Below are 26,956 nucleotides of genomic sequence, written 5' to 3'. Positions count from 1 at the left end.
CTTTGATAACTCTGTAGGCCAAGCCGACTCAGACACCTGCGTTTTTAGGTGGTTTTTTTTTAGAAAGTCTCATTTATGTTATATTATTGTACCCCTGAAAGACTGAAAGGAAGTGTGGTCTTGTGGGGGAGCGCTGTGCAGGCAGCACCAGGCAGCAAGACCTGTTGTCTTCTTAGCTCTGCCCCTTGTTGTCAGAGGAGTCCATCTGCGCCTTGGGAATGAAGGCAGGTCACACCTGCCCCTTTGGTTAGCCAGCGACACCTCCCCAGTTGGGGAGCAGGGTGATGGAGTTAGAAAGCCAAATTGCTCCTTCCAATAAACAAAGTAAGACAAGACAAGGAGCAGTTCTAGAATAGTGACTTTCTTGCAAACAATGAAATATTCTGAGAATCTGTGATATCTGTGGGTTTGTAAATGAAGAGGAAACAGGAACCGCTGATCGTTAATGATACCATTAAAAGCGGCACTGGTTCTGGGCCAGCGGGCACCAACAGACATTCTGGGAAAGCAGATGACCCAGGAAGAGAGGCATTCCCTGTCACCCAGAAAGAACCCAGCTTACCTTCTTAAACTTCTCTGTATGGATATGTTACTTCGTCACTGCTGGCTGTGAAGAGTAACAATTAGAAATACCCACTTCCCTAAAATAAGTAGAGTGGGTTCAAGGCTAAAGACACTAAAATAGAGTGTCACCTGCTTACTTGTATCTGGTAGGTTTCCTCAAGTGGGCTAGAAAGGGATGGAGTGACAGTTGGGAACTGGCCACGGAAATAGTCACACGTGGACATCCTTGTGAATTTTGTGGCAGCAAAAGGCTCATCTTGGTGCACTAGTGACTCGAAAACTGCAGTCATGTAAGCCATTGAGTAGATTTGCTTTAGGAAGGGTTCTTGGAAGCCTTCAGGGACTTCCTTTGAGAAAAACACTTCCTGGTAGAATTAGAGAATGTGAGTTTCATTAATTTAAATGTGGGGAGGACGAGCCCGTGGCAGGGCTGTCCTAGAGGGTCTTCAACTATTATTTTGGAAGCTGAATGAGACTAAGTTCTTTTCCCAATATAGAGATCTGAATTCTAAAGGATCAGATTTTACCAGTCACGAAGAATTGTTTGAATTTTTCATTTCGGTTGCAGTTTGCTGCTGCTTCTGCTACAACCAGAGTAGAGAAAGAGCCCACAGCATGGCTATTTTGTAGCAATCATGAGCTCTGGGGCTTCATATGGTGGTAAGACTAGTTGAGCTTCTGCAGGACCTAGGATTAAATTGCCCTTTCTTTTGTCCCCACAGCTTCGGGTGTGGTCACAGGACATCTCACTAGGTATCACTGGGTGGTGGGACTCAGAAGAGTCTTATCCCTTGCCATTTGCTTTATAGCCTGGTGGCTTGGTGATGCTTAGACTTGGCATCCTGCTTGTACCATGGCAAGAGTGCACGCGTGCATAAGGGCTTAACTGAGAGAAGGCAAGTAAAACCATATATTAACGAGCACTTAGCAAGCGTTTGAGAAATAGCGGTGGTGGCTTGGCAAGTGAGGGCAAATGTCAATGAACAATATGTGAAGATATGGATCATCTGGTCACTTAAAACTTCTGGTGAGACTGGATGTGGGCTACCTTCCTCTGGGAACAAGTAGAAATGTGTGCAACATGGGTGCGTGTGTGGTCAGACCCATAGACAACTTTTGACAATAGATAAACGAAGTAGATCATCTCATCTATATTTTGGAAATTTAAAATTTATGTTTATCGTTTGTTATTTGAGGATTGTTTTGCTCACCTCATTGGAGATTTTGCAGCCTCAGGAGATGCTCTGGATGAGCTCGCCTCTGAAGGTTAAGATGCCTTTTGAAGGGTCCTGAACTCACAGTGAGAGCCCCAGAGCAGCCGGAGATGATGAGCCTGTGATATTCGGCAGGTCATAGATGACTTTTACTTTCGTGTTCATGCATGTGGATTACTCACATCTGTGTGTTACATGTACAGCCAGAGAAAACTATAAAGCAGTTTCAATTTTGAAAAAAAAAATATATATATATATATATATGAGGAGAACGTGACAAGGAAGAAATTACTGTTTTAAAAAAGTTATGGGTGGGGCACCTGGGTGGCTCAGTGGGTTAAGCCTCTGCCTTCAGCTCAGGTCATGGTCTCGGGGTCCTGGGATTGAGCCCCACACTGGGCTCTCTGCTCAGCAGGGAATGTGCTTCCTCCTCTCTCTCTGCTTCCCTCTCTGCCTACTTGTGTTCTCTCTCTCTCTCTCTCTGTGTCAAATAAATAAATAAAATCTTTTTAAAAATGTTAAAAAAGTTATGGGCGCCTGGGTGCCCCAGTTGGTTATGCTTCCAACTCTTGACTTAGGCTCAGGTCATCATCTTGGGGTCATGAGATCGAGCCCCGAATTTTTGTCGCTTTAATTCTGTTGCACAATCATAGTAACCTTTCCATAATAGATTGATAGAAGAGGATTTACTGGGTCAAAAAATAGACATAACTCTAAGGCTTTTGATACCTGTTACCAAATTGCCCTTTGCAATGGTGGCACCATTTATCAGTGCTCTCATCTATCTGAAATATTGTATTTGGGATAATCTATCTGGTAGATTGCCTTTTAAAAAATGTATTCCTTTTTAAAATTTGTTGTTTAAACAACTCTGATTTGTATTAGAAACAAGTTCATATTTAATTTTTATTAGTTTATTATTCACTCAATTACTGACCTCCTAGTATCTTGCTTTCAGTATATTTTTTAAAGTATTCACTTATTTAAGACACCTAGACTCTCTTTCCATGTAAGATGTGAAGGGTGAAAACTTAATTTTTTTTTCAAATAGCTAACCAGTAATTGCTTTATTATGTAAATCCTTTATTATATAATCCATTATTTCCTCTTGTATGTGAATGCTACTGGTGTCATGCACTCCAAATATTCTAATGGGTTCTATTCTCCTTTTAATTATTGGAATCAGTGATTGTAAATTGGTCCGTATGTGTCTAGTAGCTGATAACCTTATTGGGAGGAAGAGGCTTTTGCCTTTGAGAAAGAAAACCTTGATTCCAAAAAGCTGGATCAGTTACATTCCTCTATTTCTGCATTTTTTCCCTCTGCTAGGACCTAAGGATGGAAAACACAGGACATCACTGTGAGGACAGAGGAATCCAGAATTCAAAACCTTGGTGACCAGTAACAAAGCCTGTGGGAAAACAGCAGCTTCCCTTCCCTCGCTGGGTGGGGTGGGGGGGAGGGGTTGGGGCGGAAGGGAGGGGTGTGGGGGGAGGAGAAGAGAGCAGCAGGAGGGGGTCACAGTAAAAACTGAAAATCAGCTTCTGGGATTCTGACGCTTTGAGAAACCAGCCAAGTTCTAGGACCCTGAGAAAAAATTAAAAACCAAGAGTTTGGGGAGAAGAAGGAAGTATTATCTCGTGCTTTTCAAGAAATTAGTTAAATAACAAACAAATAAATAAAATGATCCACAGGGTCATGCCCAAGTAAATCGATGACCTTGTACCTATGCTTGAAATGCCATTTTTTTGAAGTGTAGGAACGGACAATAGGTCTAGCTACTGTACAAATTCTACCTCTGTGAAAAAAAAAAAAAAAGTCTGAACGAGTGGAAATTGCATGCTCTCATGTAACCAACCGTCCAGGCAGCCAGGTGGTGACACCACGAACCCACAGCCAGAGCAGCACAGTGGCTCTGGGGTGGTGAGTGGCAATTTTAGGCAAATAGAGAGGAGAAAATAAATTACCTGGAGTGACTGGAAAACTAAAACTAGAAAGAGGTGATAACACATCAAGCAAGATGAAGGACATGGTACCATCAAGTCTTCGTGTCGTGTAGTGTCTACCAATGGCTCAGCTAGAGAAGGAAATGTGTATTGAACGCTGACAGGTGCTGTCGCCACCCGGATGCCACCGCTTTGTCCCCACTCCCCCATTCCATTGCTGCTTTGTCTTCTTGTACTGTTCCCTTTGTGTCACGTGCCCCAAATCCCTTTTGAAATTAGGGAGTGCGTGAATGAATAAAAATATTGATTCTTAGGTGTTTTTCAGAGTATTATAACATTGAACTTTAACAATCAAGTTAACTAATAGGAAAAAAAAGAGGAATTCTTTAGTTTCGATATATCCTTACTTCAGGAAAACTGGTTCCTTTTCCAGGGGAATATTTGCTTCCCAGCGCTCATGCCCAGTATTGGCGGTGAGACGTGTCTCCTTCTATGGTGACATCTGCATGGTCATAGGCTCGTGTATCCTCAGCCCGAGGCATGTACATGGTTTTCCGCGGGTGATCACTTGCTTTACAAAAAATAGGATCATGTTTCAAATTCTCCTTTGAAGGAGAATTTTCCTCCTTTTCCTCCCTTTTCCACCTTTTCCTCCCTAGGGATTCCTGGCAATCTCACGAAATCATTACCTTGAGTCATTCTTTTGATGGCCACGTGATGTTATTTTAGGGCATGTACAGATCACATTTTATTTGGTAATTGCATATTGATGAACTGAGGGTTGTTTCCAGTTTTTATTTGTCTCAAGAGAAATGTATAAGTATATAAACGTATAAGTATACTTACTCTTTTGCAATAATTACTTTATGTGGGCATATTCCCTGGATTGTTGGGGTAGAGTATGTGATTTATATTAGACGTTACTAGATACTACCAAACCATTTTTCCGAAAGGGAAACAGCTGTAGTGTCCCGTGATACCACCAGCAACCCCTGTGAGTGCCCTTGTCCACGTCCTCTCCGCACTGAGGGCTGTCACTCTTACTGTTTTCACCTACTCAGGGACATCTGGATGCAAATGACAGATTTCCATTTTCCTGGAAAATGTATTCTTAACCTTGACCTAGTCACCACCCATTCTCTGGAGATGAAACTGGCGTAGAGGTCATGGCAGGAGAGATGAGACCGTGTGAATCATCCGTCCTCTCTTGAACACACAGACGCACTCAGAGGGCTTCATTTATCTCAGGGCAGGGAGGAGGGTGGGGAGGTTTGGAGTTAACATCAGCCGCGGCTGTCCAGGCTCAACTGTGGGACAGCTGTCCCCTGAAAGGCCCTGTGGGGCACAATAATCAGGAACCGTCTACGAGGCAAACACACAGGGGCCCACTCCTTCTGAAGATTAAATCCCAACAGTGTCACCCTTTTCCACTGCTAAGCTCCACAGCTGCCCGAGAAGATGTGGAGAACGGTTAGCAAGCTCTGGCTCCCATCAGAGCCCCAGTGAGCCTTCCTTCTCTCCTCCTTCAACCCCAACGCCTCAAGGTAGGCCATGAAAGAAGGGAGGCTGAGTTTCTGGCCAGGTGGGCTCTGAGTGTGGTCTAGGGAAGGGTTTCCACGAAGGCCTGCTTGCCTTGTGAAAGTTGTCCTCTGTCCCCTTCCCAAACAGGAAGTGTTAGCGTGGCGGTGGGGAAAACGGTGGGGTAGAAGGAAGGCACATCTCACCTCCAACTTGTCCTGCCCTGCTTACCCAGAGGCTTGGGCCAGTCCTCTCATTTGTGCTGAGTGAGCCTCCCATGGCTCTCTGCTCCCTAGGCCTCCCTGGCTCCCCAGGCATGGCAGAACCCCAGGGTGGAGTGAGGGTAGAGGGTAGAGGAACAGGAGTCACGGCCTCCCTTTGGCCTGGCCTGGCCCCTTCAGCATCCTGTGGGCCAAAAGCTGGCCCGAGGCTAGACCTAGACAGCAAGTCTAGCCAAGCAACCAGCTTTTGGCCCACAGGATGCTGACAGGGGGGCTGGGGAGAGCTGTGTTGGGGAAGATGGGCCTCCGCCTCCCCACCAACACTTCAAATCTTCCCCTCTCTTAACTTTGTCCCCACCCAACCGCAGAGACCTCCACAAAATCTACTGTGAAAGGCCTCATACTCTTCCCCCAGCCGAGCACTTTTTGTCGGGTGGCAACTCGTGTTCTGCTTGTGTTAACATCACCTGGGTATTTGCCTGTTCACCTGTTTACCATCTGTCCAGGACTGGCACAAGGTTGGGTCGCCGAGGGCACTCGCTCTTGGAGTCACACAAGTGCGGGGCCTGTGTCTATGTCCCCCACGATGCTGTGAGCCTATGGAGTTAGGGATAACATCTGCTGAATGCATCATTGGTGCCAAGAACTCTATAGGTGTTCAGTTAGTAACTAGTTTGTTGGGCATATGGTCTCCAAGGGGTTGGTTGACTGTACCTGTCAAAGCAAACACTGAGAAGTGTGGCTAAGTCTAGTCCTCACAATCTCAGGGCCCAGATAGGCTGGGTGGGGGAGCTGGGGGAGAGGGCTGAGGGGGTGCCAAGGGTAGGCTGTGCTCCTAGCTCAGCAAGTGGGCTTCTTGCTTCCTCTTTTATTCATCTAGATTCTGGTTTCGAGGCTCAGGAATGCTGACTGTGTATGTGGGAGGCAGAACAGGGCCAGAGGGCTCCCACAGGCCTTGGTCCCCCCAGGAGATCAGGGACTGGCCAGTAAGAAGGGATCCAGGAGGCCAGGCTGTGTCTGTTCTGGTTCCCCCAGTCCCAGCACAGGGCCCGCAGGACACACAGAAAGTGCCCAGAATAAATACCTTCGAATTGTCATGGAGAAGCCTGAAGAAGACGAGGACTAACCTCGGAGAGCGGGCAGGTGATGAGCTCGCTTGTCAAAGGGGACAGGGCGGGAGACAGTCTGCAATTAAAAATATATGAAAAGGGACACCTGGATGGCTCAGTCAGTTAAGCATCTTCCTTTGGCTCAGGTCATGATTCTGGGTCCTGGGATCGAGTCCCACATCGGACTTTTTGCTCAGCCAGGAGTCTGCCTCTCCCTTTGCCCCTGTCCACTGCGTGTGCTCACAATCGCAAATAAATAAATAAAATCTAAAAAATATATATATATATATGAAAGGAAACATAGACTTTTTTGTTCAAATTCTGAAGCCCAAGCTAAGCTCAAGATGGGTACTTGCACATAAAAGGCATTTAACGATGGGGAGAAAACAGGATCCAGGAAAGCTTACGAAACTGTGCAGGAATAGAGTCCTTTTTCAGCCCTTAAGCGTTCAGCATAACAAGAACCACCCCCCCGGGGGGGGCAGGCATGTGTCTGTGAATCTCAAACTGATTTGGTGTTGGGGGACGTGGCTTCCTTCTGTTTGGCCTGAGGCACCCAGTTAGATAGCCCGCGGGTCTCCAGGAACCCGTGAGTCACAGTCAGCTAGGAGTGTGAGTGACGCATCTGGGGAGGTTTCCCAAGAAGTGGTGGAGGAAATCTCTTTGGTCCTCCACACCTGGAAAGGCCTCTGAAGACAGGGCTCTTTCTCTCTTTTCCTTTGACTGGGCGGTAGATTCGATCAGCTCTGCAGCCCACACAGGACCGGGGATCACTTTGTGAAAACAAGTTGCCCACTTCCTACAGGTAGAGAGACACGAGCTGCGGGGGCAGGGGTGGGGATGAGTAAGGATGAAAGGGAGGGGGTGGTGGAGGAGCCCCCTCTTCCTTTGAACTTGTGCTGCTGGGTGCTGCACCTGCAGGCTGGCACCCAGAATTGGCTACCTTTGCTTCCCGCTGAGAAGAGGGCCGGCTGGGGGAAGCAGCACTGGTCTCAGACCCTCCTATCTGCATGCCCCACAGTAAAGCAGAGAGACCGAGACTGCTGCTGCACAGGAGGGAACTGAGGCCCGCAGATGTTACAGGAGCTTGCTCACGTTTGCACGACTGGAGTCTTAGGCCCTGCTGTCCGGCAGCTCCCACACGCGTCACCTGATTTCCATTGCTCAGATTTTTAAAAAATCATGACTTATGAACAAATCTCTCATTGATGGCTACTGGAGCGGATTCCAATTTTTTAATATTACGACGATCAGAGCCTCTTTTTAAAAAGAGACTGTTTCTTTTTTTCCAAATTATTTTTACCCCCAATTATAAAAGTCACACGATTGCTGTAAAAATTCACACAACACAGAAATGTACAAGGCAGAAGTGGAAATTCCCCAGAGTGACTACCATTAACAGCTTGGAGTATACCCTTCCGGACCTTCTTCTATGCATACACAAATATGTCTAGAGGCATTGATATATTATTAGAGAAAAAAAAATCAAATTTGCAGAATAATAAGATTTGATTTTTTTATATTCTATATCTTAAGTATTACATATTACATTTTATAAGATTTCGACTTCTGTTTAAAAGAACACATGCAGGAAAAATCTGGAAGGACAAGAAAATTTTAATGCCAATTTTGCATATTTCCGCAATGTTCTGTACTTAGATATACAAAACATGTCTTTGTTGGAGTTTAATCTCTATTTCCATTCGTACATATGAGAGTTGGCATATCATGAGCATACAGCTCAGTGATTTCCACAAACTGAACACACGCGTGGAAGCAGCCCCCAGAGAGGGGACAGGACACAGCACCCCCCAAACTTCATACTCCCTCCTACTGAGCAACCCTGCAATAAGGGTAACCGTATCCTGACTTTAATGTGTATTTGCTTTGCCTGTTTTTACTGTGCTTAAATTTAATGGTGGCCATATATTGCATTTAAAATGAGGATAATCAATACAGATGTTCAAGCATATGCAGGTGTAGTGACCATCATGGGAAGCCAGGATGCATGGGTCTCACTCATTCCCTAACAGCTGCATGGATTCCCTTGTATCACAACTGATCTTTTTCTTTCTTTCTTTCTTTTTCTTTTATTGATCTTTTTCTGATGGACATTTGGATTACTTCCAATTTTTGGCTAATAAGTAGGACGACAAAAACCAATCTGATGGGTATTTGTCCATGTAACTTTGAGATGTGTGTGTGTGTGTGTGTGTGTGTGTGTTAAAGATAATTGCCTAGAGGTGAAATTACTAGTCAAAAAATAGCTAGGTTTAAAAATTCTTTAAAAAAATATTTTGCCATGATGGACCTCCAGAAAGTAGTAGATGCTCAGTTCCTTCTTCAAAACAAAAGTCAGGTGCCGGGTGCAGACCTCTTCACCGCAGCCCCTGTTGCTGGCAGCCAAGCCTGCTCCAGCTCTCTGGGCAGACCAAGCTGTAGCAGGTGCCTGCGGCACAGAAAAGAGACGGAGGTGCGCCCCCCTTGCCCCCCTTCCCCGGCCCTGGTCTCCCAACCTTACCCCCATGTGAATCTGCAAACAACTAAACACGATCGCAAAGACAGCAATGGGGAGATGCTGCTATATAGCTGAGACAGAAGTGGGGAAAGGGGCCTGGATACCTGTTCTTACTTCCGCTGTGGCCTGGGTGTGAGCCTGTAGGGAAGGCAGGCTGCACCTCTGGGCTTAGTTTTTATTTTTATTTTATTTATTTATATTAAATAAATGTGTGTGGGACAGAGAGAGGAAGCCAGCATGAGCAGGGGGAGGGGCAGGAACAGGGGCAGGGAGAAGCCGACTCCCTGCTGAGCAGGGGGTGGGCTCTTGGGCTCCATCCTAGGACTCAGGATCATGACCTGAGTTGAAGGCAGATGCTTAACCGACTGAGCCGCCCAGACACCCGGGGGCTTTAGTCTCTTATCACTAAATGGGATGTCTCAGAGCAAGAAGCCCACCTTAAACATGAACCTGAGAGGAGTCTGGCCCGGGCCGCCTGGGCTCCTTCCCCTCTCCCTGGGAACCTGGCAGTCAGCTTGTCCGGTCGTCCTCAGAGCTGATGGGCAGAGAGCATTTGCTTTTCTCAAGAACCTCTTACACCAACACCTTCTAACTCCCACCCACCACGCCTAGTTCTGCACCCTTCACTCCACAGACAGCATCTCAGATGCCCCCTCCCCTCGACCCATCCTTCCTTTCCTGTTTTCTGTGTCTGCCAGAGCTTCTGAGCAGAGCTTGGTTTGCCACTGCCCTTCATCAAGGGCCCCTCCCAGCAGACCAGGAAAAGCAGGTGGGGCTCTGTTCTCCCTTGGCCCAGTGCTTCTGTTAACTCAGCCTAAGGCTGCACTCATTTTTGGCTCAGTAGCTTTTATACTGTGAAAGCCCAGGGTGGGGAACTAAGATCAGGTCCCCACCCCAGGCTTTTTCAGAAGGCACGAGATCCTCGTCTCAACTTCCTCTTCCAGCTCAGCATTTTCCCCTAGCATTTGCTTTCCCCATCAAAGCTGAGAGAGAGACCCTATGCCTCTCACCTTTTCTTTAGTACAAGGTCAGCAGTCTGTGGCTAGGACTCCCTGGGGTTCCACTCAGTAGAGCCAAACAGGTATAGTGAAGGTGGCTTGGAACGGCCAGAAGTCAGCTCTGGGGCCCCTACTGCTTGGCGCTGGGTGCTGGGGTGCTTCCCAACCTGTGAGACTCTCCCTGAGCCTACAACACAGATGACAGCATGTTGCAGGGGCAAATGAGGACAGGCACATTTTATCCTTGTTATTTCTTTTCAGCTGAGCATCAACATCTTTACCGTACAGATGGGCTTTGTGCTTTTCCATCACAGGACCCATTTGCATCTTTTATTCAGGGCTTTATTTTTACAACCAAGACATTTTCATAAAAAGAACAGAAAGTGACAGAGAAAGTTACAAGCCATGGGAAGGCAGAAGTGAAAGCGGGGTAAATTCCCAATAGGAGATAAAGTGACTTCCCATTCTCAGAGCCACAAGTCCTCAGACCCAAAAGGATGTCCCTGGAGGCTGAAGTAACCGCAGGAGTCAGGCCTGCCTTTCACAGAAAGCTGGTTTCCAAGCTGGGGCTGGTCTCTGGGGCTCTCCATGAGGACAGTCAGCTCCAGCCTGGGAAGACCAAGGAGGAGCCATCCTGGGCCATCCCATGAGAGACTCAGGACTCCATGTCACTGCCCTTTCGGGGCAAAGCAACTGGCGAGAAGGGGGCTGGACGGCCAACACAAAGGTCCCAGCCTAACCCAGGGGAGTTCGGGAGCTGGAAGTGGTGTCATGGCGGCATTTTCTACTCCATCCTCCAGTGTGCACCCCCCTCCGAGTTGCAGGAAGCTTTTGGGGGGCTCTGAAGCCTTCTCTCTGTGACTCCCGATGACCAACTAACAAGTTGCTCCCATGTGTGAGGCCCAGAGAGAGCACTTGGAATAGTTAAAAGCAGGCAACTTCAGCAGGTCAGTGAAATTTCCACAGTGGAGTGAGTTGAACGTGGCCCTTCTCTCTCATTTTTCTAGATCTTGCTTCTTATTGACCAATGCATTTTTGTAGCAGGACCCCAAAAGCGTATTTTTTGCTCATTTATAAAACCTGAAAACAAGAGCAAGTTGAGACACCACTTATTTTTAGGGAAATGATATGCATTTCCTGTAACAAAGACAAATGACAGGTGAGGATCCAGGGCTGTATTTCCAGTAAGGAGCCCGGGCCAGGAGTTTTCCATTAGTCTGCTCTTAGGGTCCTACTTAGTCATTAAAAAAAATTTTAAGAAGTTCAAAAAACAAAGCCCAAAGCCCTCTAGCTTTGAATAGTGTTACTTCCTGCAGGACCTTCTAAGAGAAGCTAGTCACAAATGTACACTAAGGGGCCAGAAGAAGATGGCTTGCTGATGGGAAGATTTTCCAGACTCAGCTTCGGGCTGGGGAGCGTCTGCCCCAAATCGAAGTTTGAGTTCAAAAGAGCTGATCTGTGGGGCCCATGGACCCTTTCTCCCACACCTGGATCATGGTAACAAAACTATACGTGGTTTCCAAACTTTATTTTAGCCACAAACCCTTTTGTTCAAATGATTTCTCTTAGGCAAGTGTAACTACAGGTGGCCCATGCGGCAGTACTGTGAGCAGAGGGTGAGGGAGCTTGCAGCCCCCCATGACCACCCCCAGCTCCTTCCCCACCTCGGCGGATCCTCAGCACCCCTGGGTTTGCCAGAGCATGAGATCCCATAAAACTGGCATCAAATCACCAGGGAACAAGTTAAAATAAAGGGCTGAGCAGGGGCAGTACCCTGATGGGGATTCATTCTCCATTAGACGTCGCCATGGGGAAGATGCTGAACAGAATATTCTGCAGATCCAGGCTCAGACAAATACACTCAGGTTACCGTCTCTTAGGTAGGGGATTCTAAGTCCAGCACATCAAATTGTGGGAAGGGTGCACCATCAAAGTTATCATTGAAAATTGCCCATAAAAGACAGCAGGCATGTTTCAGTGACTATCTCTAGTCAAGCAAATATATAGACAAGTAATAATGTATATAATAATGCAGAGAATATAATACAGAGTTTATATGGAGTTTAAGTTTTAAGTAATTAGGAAGACATTTTTGTTCCTTGGTAGAACTGACTTTCATCAGAGACATGAGTTTTGTGCTCTGACTTCACGGGACCAGGGCTGGGCGCAGGTACAGTTATCCTGTTTTACAGGTGAGGAATCTGAGGCTCAGATGGCTTAAGCCACTCGCCCACGGTCCCATGGTTGGTGAGTGACAGATAGGATTCGAACCCCCAAGCCCAAGCCAGAGCTCATGAGCACCAGGCCTTGTTGCCTTCTTCAATCTAGAGGCATGATGGGCTTTCTTTTTTTCCTTCCGAACACCTCTAGATGGAAGGGACTGTCATTAATGAGAGAGGTAGATGTGAAACAGTCTTTTGAGGAAGAAAATGTAATCCAAGAATAGTGCCCATGGCTGGGCTGAGGCCTGGCAGTCCCTTAGGCTGGGAGCAGCCTCTGGCCATCGGCCTCTCAAGGTGTCAGCCTCTGGGGGCTCTGCCTGCACTCACACAGCTCAGGGACCTGAAGAACTAGTGCTTTTTAGCTCCCATGTCTGTGTGACTCAGCTTTTCATTCTGCCAACTCTGGGGACCCAGGCTGCCCGACGCCCCACACCAGTAAGGAAGGAAGCAGTGAACTGCCTTGGCCTCCAATCCAGTCCTGCTCTTTCCTAACCCAAATGCTCTGAGCAAGTCGTTCAACTGGTCTGTAACAGTAACCCTCCTATGTCCTTGCAGGACCAAGTCAAATAAAATGCTGGGTGGGCAAGGGTTTGGGGTATCCTCCTGCATTCTATGCTTGCAAGAGTTGACTGTGATCATTTCTAAGAGCTAAGTCCATGCTTGAAATACCCAGTATGTTCATTTGTTTAGATGATCTCTCCTCCTGAACTCTATGGCTCCCTCTATTTATACAGTCTAAGATTTTTTGCAGGGGGGGGTCTCTCTTTGGCTCCTGCAGGTAGAGGCTGTGGCAGCAGCAGGGGCCGATACCATACCCAGGGCCGCATCATTGGCACTTTTCTGGGGCCCTAAGCACTTACTGTTTCAGGAGACGAAGCCGGGCTCTCCTCCGCAGGCCTGGAAGAAGAAGAAAACAAGGACGCAGGTTGGTGTGGGCTGTGGGGTGCTGACACCCAGCCTCAGAGAGCGAGGAGGGAGATGAGGGGGGAAAACAGCACCTCAGACCTCTTTCCTGGCGTCAGGCTCACAGCAAACCCGTGACGATTCCTCTTAGTATCTCCATTGGGTATACGGGGAAACTGAGTCCCAGAGCATGCATGGCACAGAGTTGTGCAGCTAGTAAGCAGTAAAGCTAGAATTCGAACTCAGTGAATCTACTCTGGTCTGTGTGCCCTTAAACATGCCAGTTTGTCCTTCGCAGCAGGTCGGGAATGGAGAGCTGTGCAGACAGGTGGTCTCGAGCTAGAGGAATCACAACGTTTCCCACAGGGATGCGGGAAAGAAGTGTGGGCATGTCTATCTACAGGTCTATCTCATCTTTTATTACTTTTCAGTTATGAAACACATTTAATAACATACTTACTATATGAAATAAATGCACCTATTTGCAGTTAGAGTTTAAGAGTTACCTTTCGATCTATCTGCAGCTGGGGTTCATAATTTAACAAGTTTTTATTAACAAGATCCTTGATGGGAAAGGTTTGCAGACCACTGAACTTTAATGGGGACAAATGGATCCTTCCGTGAATGGCAATGTTATGTAAAAATGTTCACGTGACACATTTCTTTGGGGAGAGGGTCTGTAATTGCTATCACAAGTTTAAAGGGGTCTATGACCTATAAAAGAGTCACTGATCAAGTCCATGCCCCTGCGAGCCACCCTCCCCTATTTTATAGAAGCCCAGAGAGGGTCAGTGAGGTGCTCATGGTGACACAGTTGAGCAGAAAGGCCAGGGGTAGGGTCCGGGGCTCTTGGGCTGCCGTGTGGGCTTTCCCTGCAGCTCCCCACTTTTCTGCTAAAGCCTGGGAGCCCAGAGCAGGAGATGATCTCGTCTTCAGAGTGGCTGAGAGACAGTCATCTTCAGTCTCCCGGCAGTCTCACAAAGGAGGAAGAGTTCGAGCTTCTGGGAACATAACCCAAACCCCAGTGCCATGTCTTCTGTGTTCTGATTCCATCCAGAGTGCTCATGGGAGTTCCCACTGACTGAGCTCATACCCCAGGTTCGGACCTCTGGGCAGGACTTTACCAACAGCAACCCTGGGAGATGGGTAACATTGTTACTCCTGAATGGAGTGGCCGAGGCTGAGAGGCCAAGGCACGCGCCCAAGGCCCCTAGATCGGCAAATAGTGGGGTTAGCTTCAAGCCCAGGTCTGACTCTAGACCTTCAAGCCCAGGTCTGACTGCATGGTCTCTGGTCCCTGCAGCGTGGCATCAGGCCACAAATCACCTCCGTGGCTTCCATGGGTTGGGGGTGAGTATAAACTTCTGCCACCTGTCCTGCTTCCCTAGAGAAGGACGGACGCTCAGGGACTCAAAAGCAGCCACCACGGTGGTCCAAGAGGGCACAACTTACGGTGTAGGTGGATGGCCACTCCCAAGGACACCAGCAGAAGCAGGACTCCGGCCACCAAGAGGCCGAGGGTGACGGGGCCACAGGATGGGCCTGGAAAAGACACACTTACTGAACATCTGAGGCAACACATAAAAATACAAAGAGGGAAAATCAACCGGAAATCCCACCTCCCAGGGAATGCCACTGTTTGCATATTTTTCTCGTCTTTCTTTCTAGGTACTTGAAACACAGAGATAATTTTACACGGAAAATGTTATGTCCCACATCACCCTTTTAAAAATTAATTAAGCTCAGGAGCTACTTACGTTCAAAGGAGATAATTTTCATGCCTGGTAAAGAGATTTTCCTATTTATTTTTAAAGCTCTTATTTTAACTACACAAGAGACAGCTGAATATATTTTCATTGTAAAGGATTCGAGTATATGGTTAGAGAGCTCCTTGGCAAACTAGCCCCCTCACAGGAAAAAAAAAAATGTTATGGTTAATTTGGTACCTTTCTCTTTGTGTTTACACATGCATAATTTACACAGACACATACAGGTTTTTTTTAAAGCACACAGTGGCTTATATTGTACAAACTGTTTGGCAAACCATTTTTTTCTTCACTTAAATAGATTGGGGGCCCCCCGGGTGGGGCAGTCAGTTGAGTGTCTGACTCTTGGTTTCGGCTCAAGTTGCGGTCATGACAATGAGCCCCGCAGCAGGCTCTATGCTCAGCGCAGAGCCTGCTGGAGACGCTCTCTCCCTCTTGCTCTGCCCCTCCCCCCCCTTGATCTGCCCCTCCCCCCACCTCTCTCTAAAATAAATAAGGAAAATCTTTTTAAATAATACCTCAGCACACACTTTTTCTAGCAGAGTAACCTTTGCAGTTTGGACGTATCACGGATTACTTGGCCCTCGGATGGGCATTTTGTTTGCTTCCTATGTTTTGCTTTTACAAATAACCCCAGAGAAGCTCCTGGTACATTCTTCCTAAAGTAGGAGCCTGCCCGAGGCAGATACTGAAAACAGGAATGGCCAAACCATTGCTTATGTCCACCTATAAGTTGCCAGACCCTGTGAAGTGCCTTCCAAAAAGCCAGCACTGATTTGCCCTCCTAACCACCAGCTGTCCACCTGGCCGACCCTCGATATTATCAAAGTGTTTGGTTTTTGCTAGTGTCATGGATTAACATGATGCGTAACTTCCAGTCCTTGACGATTCATCAGCGTCACCCTATTTTCATGTACTGGCCACTTGTAGGATCTGGCCTGGCCTTTCTTGCCTTGCTCGGTTTTCACAGTCCCCTGAAGCCTAGAGGTCACCAGCTGTTCCTCTCCGTGTCATCTCAAGGGACAGCCCGAAGCCTTCTGGAGCAGGGTCTTCTCCAGTGTGGCCATATGGTTTCATTCATTATGACAAACTTTGAGCTCCAGCTGGGTGCCCCCCTCAAGATGAGTGCCTTACGTACAACACCTCATTCAATCATGCCAGGCAAACATCCTGATGAGGAAAGAGGTTCAGAGAGGCTGAGTCACCTGCCCAAGAGCACACAGTACAGACAGTGGCAGACAGGGACTCACACCTAAGTCTGGTTGACTTACCACTGGGGTACCCTGTCCCACGGCCCCCATCCCCAAAAGCAACCCCCACCTACTTCTCTCCCAGCCCCCCCTTGGCCACCTTCACACTCATCCTGGTTATTCTTAATAACCTACTAATGCTGGACTTGCATATTTGCCCTGGGACTTAACTGAGGATCCATGTAAGAAATGATGCAAGAACTTCAAAGACCTTTGTCTTTATCACTTACAGAAGTGTTTTTTTTTTAAAGATTTTATTTACTTATTTGACAAAGAGAGAGAGAGATCACAAGTAGGCAGAGAGGCAGGCAGAGAGAGAGGCGGAAGCAGGCTCCCTGCTGAGCAGAGAGCCAAATGCAAGGCTTGATCCCAGGACCCTGAGACCATGACCTGAGCTGAAGACAGATGCTTAACCCACTGAGCCACCCAGGTGCCCCAACAGAAGTGTTAGAGAATTCAGTATTGCTCAGCAGTCCTTGGAGAAGGATGAACAGAGCGGCTTTCCTCTAGAATTTAACCCTGGGATGAAGGCTCTGGAACCCAGTGCCTGGGGTAGTTTCTTCATGCCGCCGTAGGGGAGCAGGGGTTTGTGCAAGTTATCTGGTTTTGTGCAAGTGTTCCCTCTGGTGCAGCTGGCTTCCCCGCTTCTCTAGAGTCACCCTCAACTTCGTGGCCCTGCTGTGTTTGCCTTTGTGTCGTTTTCTGTTGTGAACTACCCGAAATCCTTTAGGCAAAGTTGTGGGGCATAGATGCTTTCTCCAATGAGGTCATTCTATCTCCACCTTTATGCTCCCCAAGACTGTGCCCTTCTGTGTCCAGGTTCTGACTTCCTTTATTACTGTGACCCTGTGGGGTGGCTTCCTGCGCTCATCGCCTGAATCCCACTAGATGCCTGTCCTCGGGCTCCTTCTGTTACTTGACGTATTTAAGACTAAGAAACCCCAGGAGCGCCAGGCTGCTCTAGTGTGGTGGCTTCCCTGCCATTCGTCCTATGGGTAGGAGCAGATGACACCTTCTTTTTGTCATCAGTATCTTTTGCGGGGCAGAGGTAAGTATTTTTCCAGAAACACAGTTGGGCTGATGGTTCAAGGGAAGTGTGTGCATGCGTGTGTGTGTGTGTGTGTGCACGTGTGCGCATGCACGCGCTCCATCTGCCGTGTCTGGTGCTTATAGCACAGACACACAAGCTTGTTCACTCATTAACAAACATATATTAACACGTGCTGTGTGTTGGGTCCTCTGGTAAGCATCCGAACTGAGAAAGTTTGAAGTTCTGGTCCTTTGGGTTCGGTACTTTTGTTTGCTAACAGCTTTACTGAGATGGACTTTACATATAAAGTTTGCCTGCTCCAAGTGTGTAATTTAATGGTTTTTGGTATATTCACAGAGTTGTGCAACCATCAGTCGCCACAATCTAATTTTAGAACATTTTCATCTCACCCTCCAAAAAATCCGGGACCCTTTCATGATCACTCCCCATTCCTTTCCAACCCCCCAGTTTTAGACAACCACTAACCTACTTTCTGTCTCTTTGAAACGTCATATTCTGGAATCCCATAATACAGGATCTTTTGCATCTGGCTTCTTTCACTGCGTAATATTTTCAAGGTTCATCCATCCTGCCGCTTGCATCAGTAATGCACTGTCTATTATGGCCAAATATTACTCCATTGTATGGATATTCAAAATTTAATTAATCTATTCATCAGCTGGTGGACTTCTGAGTTTTGACTTTTTGACCATTATGAATAATGCTGCTAAGAATATGGTGTGCGGGTTTTTGGGGGGACATAGGCTTTGCCCTGTGATGATTTGTAAGCGTGTCCCCTACTAGACTGTGAGCTGCTGGAGGGCAGCACTGTGGTCATACTCGACTTCCCTTCTGAGCCCAGCTTGGCTGGAGCCAGGGAAACGGGCCAGAGTCCACACATGGGAAGGGCCTATGGAAGGAAGGAAAGAAGGAGGGAAGGAAGGAAGGCAGGCATCCTGCTGTGCTTCTGATGGTCCAGGAAGATGGGAGAACTCACCCTTCTGGGTCACTGGGCTTGGGGGCCGGCACCTTTTCTTCGTGGTGGTCTTCTTGGTGGGCTGGGCAGTGGTGGGAAGGACATCAACTACAGAAAGTAAGCAAGACACATGTTAAAATCTCATGTCTTCCCTCCAGGTGCTAAAGCCCCTGTGACTGTTCCCTGGGCTGCTACAGGGCTCCAAGCTTACAGAGCAATAGAATTTTCTAGGTGTTTCCCCAACTCTCAGACCTATCTGAGAGCCTAGGCAGGGGGCTGCCTTGGTGTCCAGGAAAGAGAGGGGCTCTGCACCTACATGGTCCTGAACAAAGCCCCAGCAGCCCTGATTAACTGCTGTGTGACTTGGGGCAACTCCTACCACTTTTCTGTGCCTCAGTTTCCCCATCTGTTGAAATAAAGATGACTCCCATTTCCTTCTCGGGAGTGTCATGAGAATTAAAGAGGACAGCAGGCCCAGTGAATTGTGCTCCCCGTGGCCACAGCAGACTTCCCCTGGCTGAAGACCTTGAGGGGAAGCCAGAGTCCCCGAAACCTTGACAAGACCAGCCCCTCAGCCAACCTGCCAATTCCTAAGTGGTTGGAGGAAGCTCATAGAATGGAAGTGGGTGACCTTTCCCATATGTACAACACTGGACAGGCTGCAGTGGGGATTATCTTTCCTTAATAAGTGTCTTTACAAATCATCTACTACCGGAGCTGGAAGGACCTCTAGTCTCAACCTTTAATTTCAAAGATGAACAGCAGCGATGTGAGGGGCTGGCCCTGAGGCCCCACATTGCAAAGAGCTTGCCTGAACCCCCGACCCCTCTCCTGACGCTTGAGTGGGCCACTCCTCTCTTTTGTTCTAATCCAGGGTCACACTCTGATGCAATGGGACAGGGCAGGAGGACAAGCACACAGAGCCAAGGGAGGCACTGGAGGCTTTGGGGTGCCAGGAATGGTGTGAGCACTAGATACTGCTGAATCCATCCCTTGTCTCTGGGAGGTGAGCAAAGACGTTTCACTGCCATGACTTTCTGCAAAATGGTAGGAGAGGGAAGATGGTGACCCCATAAATTTAAACTCTAGCATCAAGGCAATAGGGAGGGGCCACCCGCAAAATGGTCATTTCAGGGCTGGCCGATTTCCCATATAAAAAGTGGAGAGTCTGGAACCTCGCTGGCATGAGTGTCCCCCAGAAAGTGGAGATAACACAATCTCCTCTGCTGGCTTTGTGAGGTTTCTGGAAGAACCAGCTCACCAGAATGGACCCCTGCTAAGTCCCACCATGTGCTAGGGGCACAGCCAAGCGCTGCAGCTTATGTTTATTGAAACCAACAACTTTGGGGACAGGCACTAGTACCCCCGTCTTATCCCCAAGGAGGCCTAGGCTCAGAGAACTGAAATAGTGTGTCCAGGAAGCCTTGAACAGCACAGGCAGGATCTGAGCCAAGAGACCCCGACTCTGGGCTCTCACGCCACTGCCCTGCCTCAGGTGCCAGCGCCTTCTGGCAAAAAGTTAGGCACATCAGGTCAAGGCCCTAGGCCATGGGAATGCTGAGGGAAACTAAGGTAAGAGGGAAAAGGACACCAGCTTCGGTGCTCCCAGGCTGTGCGGGAGCCTGGCCCTCTGCCCAGGATGGGCCAGTATGTTTCCTCTGTTCCTCCCCATGGCCCTGGAAGGGTCCGTTCCCTTTACTTCATACACAAGGAGGCACAGAGGTCTCTCGGTCAGTGGGAAGCCTCCAGGGGAGCCGACTCTATAAGGCCTCACATGTCTTGGCTGGGTTCAGGGGCCTGGGTCTGATGAGGGGTTTGTGGGGAGTCTCGTTCCATTTTAATTTCTTCTTGCCCAGAGCTGGGTCCCCTTGATGACTCCTGACTCCCCCTGCCCCCCCATTCAAATCTCCCCACTTCTCTCCTCTTTGAAAAGGAGAGGACTTTTGAGCCCATGGTATGGTTAAGCGGCACCCTAAAGGCCCTATCTTTCTCCAGTTACTTTCTTTACTACTCGAGCTTCGTCCTTCAGTATGTGCTGGCCTCCGGCAGGAGGGGCAAGGTGTGGCTCTGGACACCCTAATTCTGGCCAGATGACGCAGTTGCGGGCACATGCTTTGGGAAGGGTCTGCTATTCTCAGAGAGCTGGGCAGCATGAAGGGTTTGGAAATATCAAAGCCAGGCATGAGTGGGTGGTGGTGTAGGTGGAGGGGAAGCTTCTAGAAACCAGTTTTGTTTATTTCATCATCTACCTTTCTTAGACCCCAAAATCTCATGAGTGGGAAAATGTGGGTAAATTTGTGGGAAAATTTGTAGAGACAAAAACAATAAACTAAACCAAAATCCCAGACCCCCCAAAGCCCAATTTTCAGTATAGGAATCAGTTGACACCCTGCTGAGGATGCCTGGGCTTCTCGCCCCGAGGGCTAACCCTCACCCCTACCTCCTGACTGAAGACCCAAAACTGGTGAGATGGGACAGCAGCTTCCCTCTGTTTCTGTCTTCCTAATTGTGCTGCTGTCGCAGCTGTCCCTGTTTCTTCCCATTCTGAGTGGTCCAATTCTTGGGGGGGGGGTCCCTTGTCATTCTTCAGTCCCCAGCCTGAGAAGAACCCAGGTGAGAGGGAAGCAGGACAGTGGGAGGAGCGCAGGGGGTCAGCCGGCCAGTGGCTAATATGGGGAAGGAGCTAAAGCCAGGTGCAGGCCTTTGAGAATTTCTGCCATGATTCCCTAACATCTCCCAGAGCTTACTCCTCACTGTCCAAGAGTGCGACCACCTGCCCCTGAGTCTCTGGCCAGTCTCACTCAAGGGTTGCGGTGTGTAAGAAACACATCGAACACTTAGTATGCAAAATATTTCAGTAATAATTTTTAAATGGATTACAGGTTAAAATGATGATCTTGTTGATAAATCGGTTAAAAATGTAGTATTTAAATTAATTCTGCTGGTTTCTTTTTACTTTTTTGACATGGCATTAGGAACTTTTAAATCACATCTGTGACTTATCATCTATTTCTGTGGGGTATGCTGGACTTAACTCTCAGAACTGCCGCTTCTTGGGGTTGGAGGGTGTTGTGGAGGCCAATGGCAGCCCCATGAAACAGATGGGAAACCTGAGGCCCAGGGAGAAGAGGTACGAGTGCAAAGGCACACAGTGAAATTACAGCAGAATTTGCAGCTAGGCCTGGGGTCCAATCTCCTTCCTCCATGTACCTCTGGGTGTAGGTTTGAGCCACAGGCCCCCCAATTCAGCATGTAAGAGCATCCGCCGGCCCTAGAAGTGCTCTCACTGGGTATGTCCAAGCAGCGAGAACCTTCTTTCCTGGTGTGCACTCTTGGTGGGAGTTTCTGAGACCACTGTCAGGTTTGGGAGCTCAGCCCAATCTAGGCAGAGCCTCATGTAGGCCTGGTGTGGCTGAAGGACAGCACTGTCTTGTCCCCAGAAGAAACAGCAATGCTTCTAAGCATCCCATCTGCAATAGGTATCCGCTTCTTACCTCCCAGAGTAGAGGGCAATGGGAAGTGAAATGACTCCGTAAAACCCCTGCTTCTGCTTGGCCCTGGGTAAGTGTACTCCTACCAGCTATGGGCTACTGCTCCTGGCGGACACCCTCTCTGGCAGAGTGGGGCTTGCCGAGAGCAGAGGCAGCTCCCTCGCCTGACACGCACCCCGCACCCAACACCCAGCAGGTGTTCCACGCTCATCAGTAGCATTGAGCTAGATTCTTACCCACGCTCAGCTGAGTTCCCTTCCCGAAGTTCAGCTCAGGGTTCCCGATGGTCATGCAGAAGTAGATGCCACTGTCTGCAGGCTCCACTTTAGTTAGATTGAGAATGGACCGGCCTGCATCCGGAAACACAGTCAGCTTCTCTTGCTTCACCTTTTGGCTATACACAATCCCTCTTAGGGAATCCCAGGCGGCCAGGAACTCATGGTGACTGTCTGGGCTTGGAGCCTGGCGTTGTCTCAGCCAGTAGATGCGCGTGCTAGTGCGGGAGGCTGTGGCTTCACAGGACATCACCACTGTCTTGTCAGTCTGAATCATTAAGGATGGCGGGGTCTGCTGCAGCACCGAGCTGCCATGGAGAACTAGGAGAAGCAGAAGGCACAGAGACCATTAGCATGTTTTCCCAGCCACCGCTGTGGGGCTCTGGAGTCACAGAGTCAGGCATTGAAGGAAAGTCATCCCCAGTTGCAGGAGCCAGGGTCTATGATAAATGCCGCTGGTGGCTCCCAGACTCAGAGCTTGAGCACCTACATCCCAGGGGACCATCTGCAAGGCGGGTGTTTCTTATGGCCAGTTTGACCGAGGGGATGGGGAGAGAGCTGCCATGTATTGCTTGCATGCTTATATGCCTGGCTTTTTGTGTGAATGATCTTAATCTAACCTGAAACTTATTTGGGGATTTTTTCCCCCCATGACACAGATGAGGAAACTGAGGCATGGAGTTACTTGTTTAAAGTCCCACCAACAATTAGTAAGTGACCTGGGATTCAAACTCAAAGATTCCAGGTCTGAAGTCAAAGCCAGCTGTCTTTCACCTTGTCCTGCTGCCACTCTCTGGACAGACCTTCACAGGCTCCAAGCAGGTAGAGAAGACTCAGGCAGCCCGGAGGATCCCCAAATAAGAGGCAGAGCCTGGGGACTGGCCTGGCCAATCTAAAAGAGGGCCAGCCACCCTTTCTGTAAGACATGCTCAAGCAAGAGGAACTCACTATTGCCACAGGTGCCACTCAATTCTCAGCCTAGCATGTGCTAGGTCACTGGATCCCCATTCCCAAAGGGAAGGACAGACACCCCAGAACAGTCCTGGGATTTCATTTTAGTCTCAAGATGGGAAGCATCGATGAAGAGGGGATTGTTCATAGAGAACTGGACCAGAACTCCAAGACCCGGTCTTGAACCCAGCTCTGCCCCCTACCAGCAGAGGGATTGTAGGAATTCAAGGAGTCTGCCTCTGCCCTTTAAGATAAGGGAAGCTGGGGGCCAATGTCCTGCTTGCCCGAGAGGGTCAGGACGTCCAAGAAAATGCACTGCAAACTGTAAAGTGCTGTCCATTGGTATATCATTGTCTCCGTGTCCCACACCGAGTTGTTACAGGCAGCAGATGACACTTTAGGAAAGATTTGAATGGATCCTTCACAGCCAAGTCCTACACACTGAATCTGACCTGGTGAGCCTTCCATTTTAGCTGTGGGGGAAAGGGAGAGCCTAAAGACTGGGGCAGAGACCCAGGAACTGCAAGGCATGGAGGGCACAGGAGTCTAGAGGGAGTGTGTGTGTGTGTGTGTGTGTGTGTGTGTGTGAGTGTGTTTGTACCCAAGGGGAGCTGGCCTACTGAGGCAGCGGCCTAGAGTCACGATCCTGCCAATGCTTGTGTCTCAGGCTGATTCATGGTCCCATAGCAGGCCACAAACGTAAGCTTTTTGACTCCACTCACAGGCCACTCCAAGCTTCTGCATGCATCAAGAATGCCATGGTACCTGGTGCCCACGTGTCTGCTGGCCCTTCTCTTTTCTCCCTAAACACCATCCTGCCTTTTCAGCAGAGTAGAGCTTCTTCACTGCTTTGGGGGTCACTGATATCTTGGGGGCGATAATAAGAGACGATGCTGCCCATCTTCACTGAACTGTGCCCAGCGTGGTGCATGCATTATGTCACTTAATCCTCAACAGGTCCTGGTCTACACCCATTTTACACATGAGGAAAGAGAGGCTCAGGCAAGTTAAAAGGACATGCTCAAGGTCACATAGCCCATATGTGGTGGATCCAGATTCAAACCCAGGTCTGCGGCCCCACAACCTGACTTTGAACCACTCCCTGAATCGAGGAGACCTGGGATCCTCTCCTGAGTGGCTAGCCTGTCCCCCTCTGCACACAGTGGGTCTGCAAATACACAGACTCCTGAAATTCCTGCAAGAAAGCCTAGAAGTGACTCCTTTTTTTTTTTTTTAAAGATTATTTATTTATTTATTTGTCAGAGAGAGAGAGAGAGAGAGGGAGAGCGAGCGAGCACAGGCAGACAGAGAGGCAGGCAGAGGCAGAGGGAGAAGCAGGCTGCCTGCGGAGCAAGGAGCCCGATGTGGGACTCAATTCCAGGACGCTGGGATCATGACCTGAGCCGAAGGCAGCTTCTTAACCAACTGAGCCACCCAGGCGTCCCTAGAAGTGACTCCTTAAGGGGTCAAGGGGCCCCAAAAGGACCTGGGGCTCTGTGTGTATGTTCCCCTTCCCGTGTCCTGACACGCAGGCTTGCTAGGTGACATACCCTGGTCTCTCTCTTCTGTCCCCGGAGGCTGAATACGCGGCCATGGCCAAGCCCCGTATCTGTGCCAGACTCGGAGCCGGGCCTCGCTACCCATGCGGTCTCATGGGATTCATCTGACCTCTCCCAGTGATTCCACACTCAGAGGGACCTGCTGTTTCTAAAAAGATCAGTAATAACCACTAGGTTTGAATGGCCTGGACTTGTTTCTACTGGAGATGTGGTGAGCTCACTGGGTCAGAGCAGGGGCCGGGCAGACCTTGTCACGGTTGGCAGGATAACCAGCTTTGGGCTATTTGGGGAAGATAGCAATCCATCGCAGGTTAGTGGGCAGTTTGGGGCTTCTTCCAAGTGGCAGTCTTGTTGGGCTTATGAGAGGGACAGTGGGGACTTCCTTGCTACATGCGGACTGCAACATTCCAACTCCAGCGCTACTGGTTGGTTCCGGGAACCCCACCACACAGCACATTCAAGCCAGGGGGTGCTGGGGAGACAGGGACCCCTTAGGGAGTCCTCTGCCACACCTGTCCGAAAAGGGGCAGTAGCCTGGTGTTCGGCAGATTGTGCAAGTACTTTCCCGGAAGTATCAAAAATGTGTTGACGGAACCCTGGGCCAAGTACAGGACATCAAAACCAGAACTGAGCCTCTGGAACCCTTCCAGGGGCACATCCCTGTGGGCACCCTAGACAAGGGTGGATTTTTTTTCCCTCCTCTCTGTACCTCCTTCCCCTTTCTCTTTTCTTCTTTCTTAAATCCTTACCCCTCCCCCTGCCTCCCTCCCTCTTCTCTTCTCTTCTCTTCTCTCCCCTCCAGGAGTTTGGATAAAAACGGGGGAGGGGTGAATTTCTTCTCCACCCTCAGGGTCTGTGCCTACTGCGCCTCCTCCCAGGGACCCCCACTGCCCTGTTCTCTGGGCTCTGCATCCCGCCAGGACAGCCTTTTCCAAACTCTAGGGCTCAGGCTCTTCCTGGGGCCAGGGCAGACCACCCGCTCCAACCCTGGGCGCCCCGCGAGTCTCCCGGGCTTACCTGCGAGCTGCGCGGCCAGGAGGAGCCAGAGCCCCGGCTGCATCTTGGCACGCCCCGGGGACACCTGGTCCCAGCAGCACGCTGCTGAGACAGTCCAGGCTGGCAGTGGGTGGGGAGCGGGGCGGGGCAGCTGGGGTGGGTTGAGGGAGGAGGGGTGGGAAGGACAGGACCGGGCGGGGGAGGGGAGGGAGTCCGGTGTGAGGTTGGCAAGCTCTGCTCCCTCATTCTCCCCGCATTTCCAAGGTCTCGGATGCGTTTTCAAAGAGCACGCTAGGACCTTCCACTTTGCTTTCCAGGGAGGAGGTGACACTGCTGTCCAGCGCCAAGCAATGGCACGTATGTGATCGTGTCCTGCCCTGGGAGAGTCAGGACTCCCTGGGACAGTTGAGGCCACTGAGGCTCAGAGAAGTCAGGATCCTCAAGATCCCACAGACGTGAAGGGTGGGGCTGGACCCTAATTGTGGTCACTCTTTTCTCTTCCGTCTTGCGTCCGCCTACTCCTCCCTCTGCCTTTGTTTTGTTTTGTTTTAAACTTCTTTTCTTTTGGAGAGGCCCTCCGGCTCAGTGGTGCCTAGAGTGACCAAGACTGAGGCCTTGCCCTGAGAAGACATGAGCAGACATTTCTCTGAAGAAGATGTACAAATAGCCAACAGACACATGAAAAAAAATATATCATATCACTCAGCATCAGGGAAATACAGATCAAAACCAGTGAGATACCACATCACACTGGTCAGAATGGCTAAAATGAACAAGTCAGGAAATGACAGATGTTGACAAGGATGCAGAGAAAGGGGAACCCTCTTACACTGTTGGTGGGAATGCAAGCTTGTGTAGCCACTCTGGAAGACAGTACAGAGATTCCTCAAAAAGTTAAAAATAGAGTTACCCTACCACCCAGCAATTGCACTACTGGGTATCTACCCCAAAGATACAAATGTAGTGATCTGGGACGCCTGGGTGGCTCAGTTGGTTGGACGACTGCCTTCGGCTCAGGTCATGATCCTGGAGTCCCGGGATCGAGTCCCGCATCGGGCTCCCGGCTCCGCGGGGAGTCTGCTTCTCTCTCTGACCTTCTCCTCACTCATGCTCTCTCTCACTGTCTCTCTCTCAAATAAATAAATAAAAATCTTAAAAACAACAACAAAAAAAAAAACAAATGTAGTGATCCAAAGGGGCACATGCTCCCAAATGTTTATAGCAGCATGTCCACAATAGCCAAACTATGGAAAGTGCCCAGATGTCCATCAGCAGATGAATGGATAAGGAAGATGTGGTGTATATACATACATACATACACGCACAATGGAATATTATTCAGCCATCAAAAAAATGAAATCTTGCCATTTGCAACGATGTGGCTGGAACTAGAGGGTATTATGTTAAGCAAAATAAGCCAGTTAGAGAAAGACAAGTACCATAATATTT

The 26,956-nt window shown here is 49.0% G+C and overlaps 1 protein-coding gene across 1 annotated transcript; it reads right to left on the bottom strand.

Annotated features, from left to right (window-relative positions):
* Positions 1-10,631: 10,631 nt before the first annotated feature.
* Positions 10,632-25,650, bottom strand: CD8B (CD8b molecule). Its single transcript, XM_032880616.1, has 6 exons — positions 25,529-25,650; positions 21,963-22,322; positions 18,257-18,343; positions 14,666-14,755; positions 13,171-13,207; positions 10,632-11,168 (listed from the first exon to the last, which is right to left on the bottom strand). Exons 1-6 carry the CDS (start codon positions 25,569-25,571, stop codon positions 11,156-11,158), a joined length of 630 nt encoding a protein of 209 aa, XP_032736507.1. The 5' UTR covers positions 25,572-25,650; the 3' UTR covers positions 10,632-11,155.
* Between the last annotated feature and the right edge of the window lie 1,306 nt (positions 25,651-26,956).

The sequence above is a fragment of the Lontra canadensis genome, unplaced genomic scaffold (assembly GCF_010015895.1).
Source record: "Lontra canadensis isolate GAN:19392208 unplaced genomic scaffold, GSC_riverotter_1.0 scaffold71, whole genome shotgun sequence".
NCBI classification, from domain to species: Eukaryota; Metazoa; Chordata; class Mammalia; order Carnivora; family Mustelidae; genus Lontra; species Lontra canadensis.
Note: the sequence above shows the minus strand (reverse complement) of the source record. Positions and strands in the feature narration are given on the sequence as shown.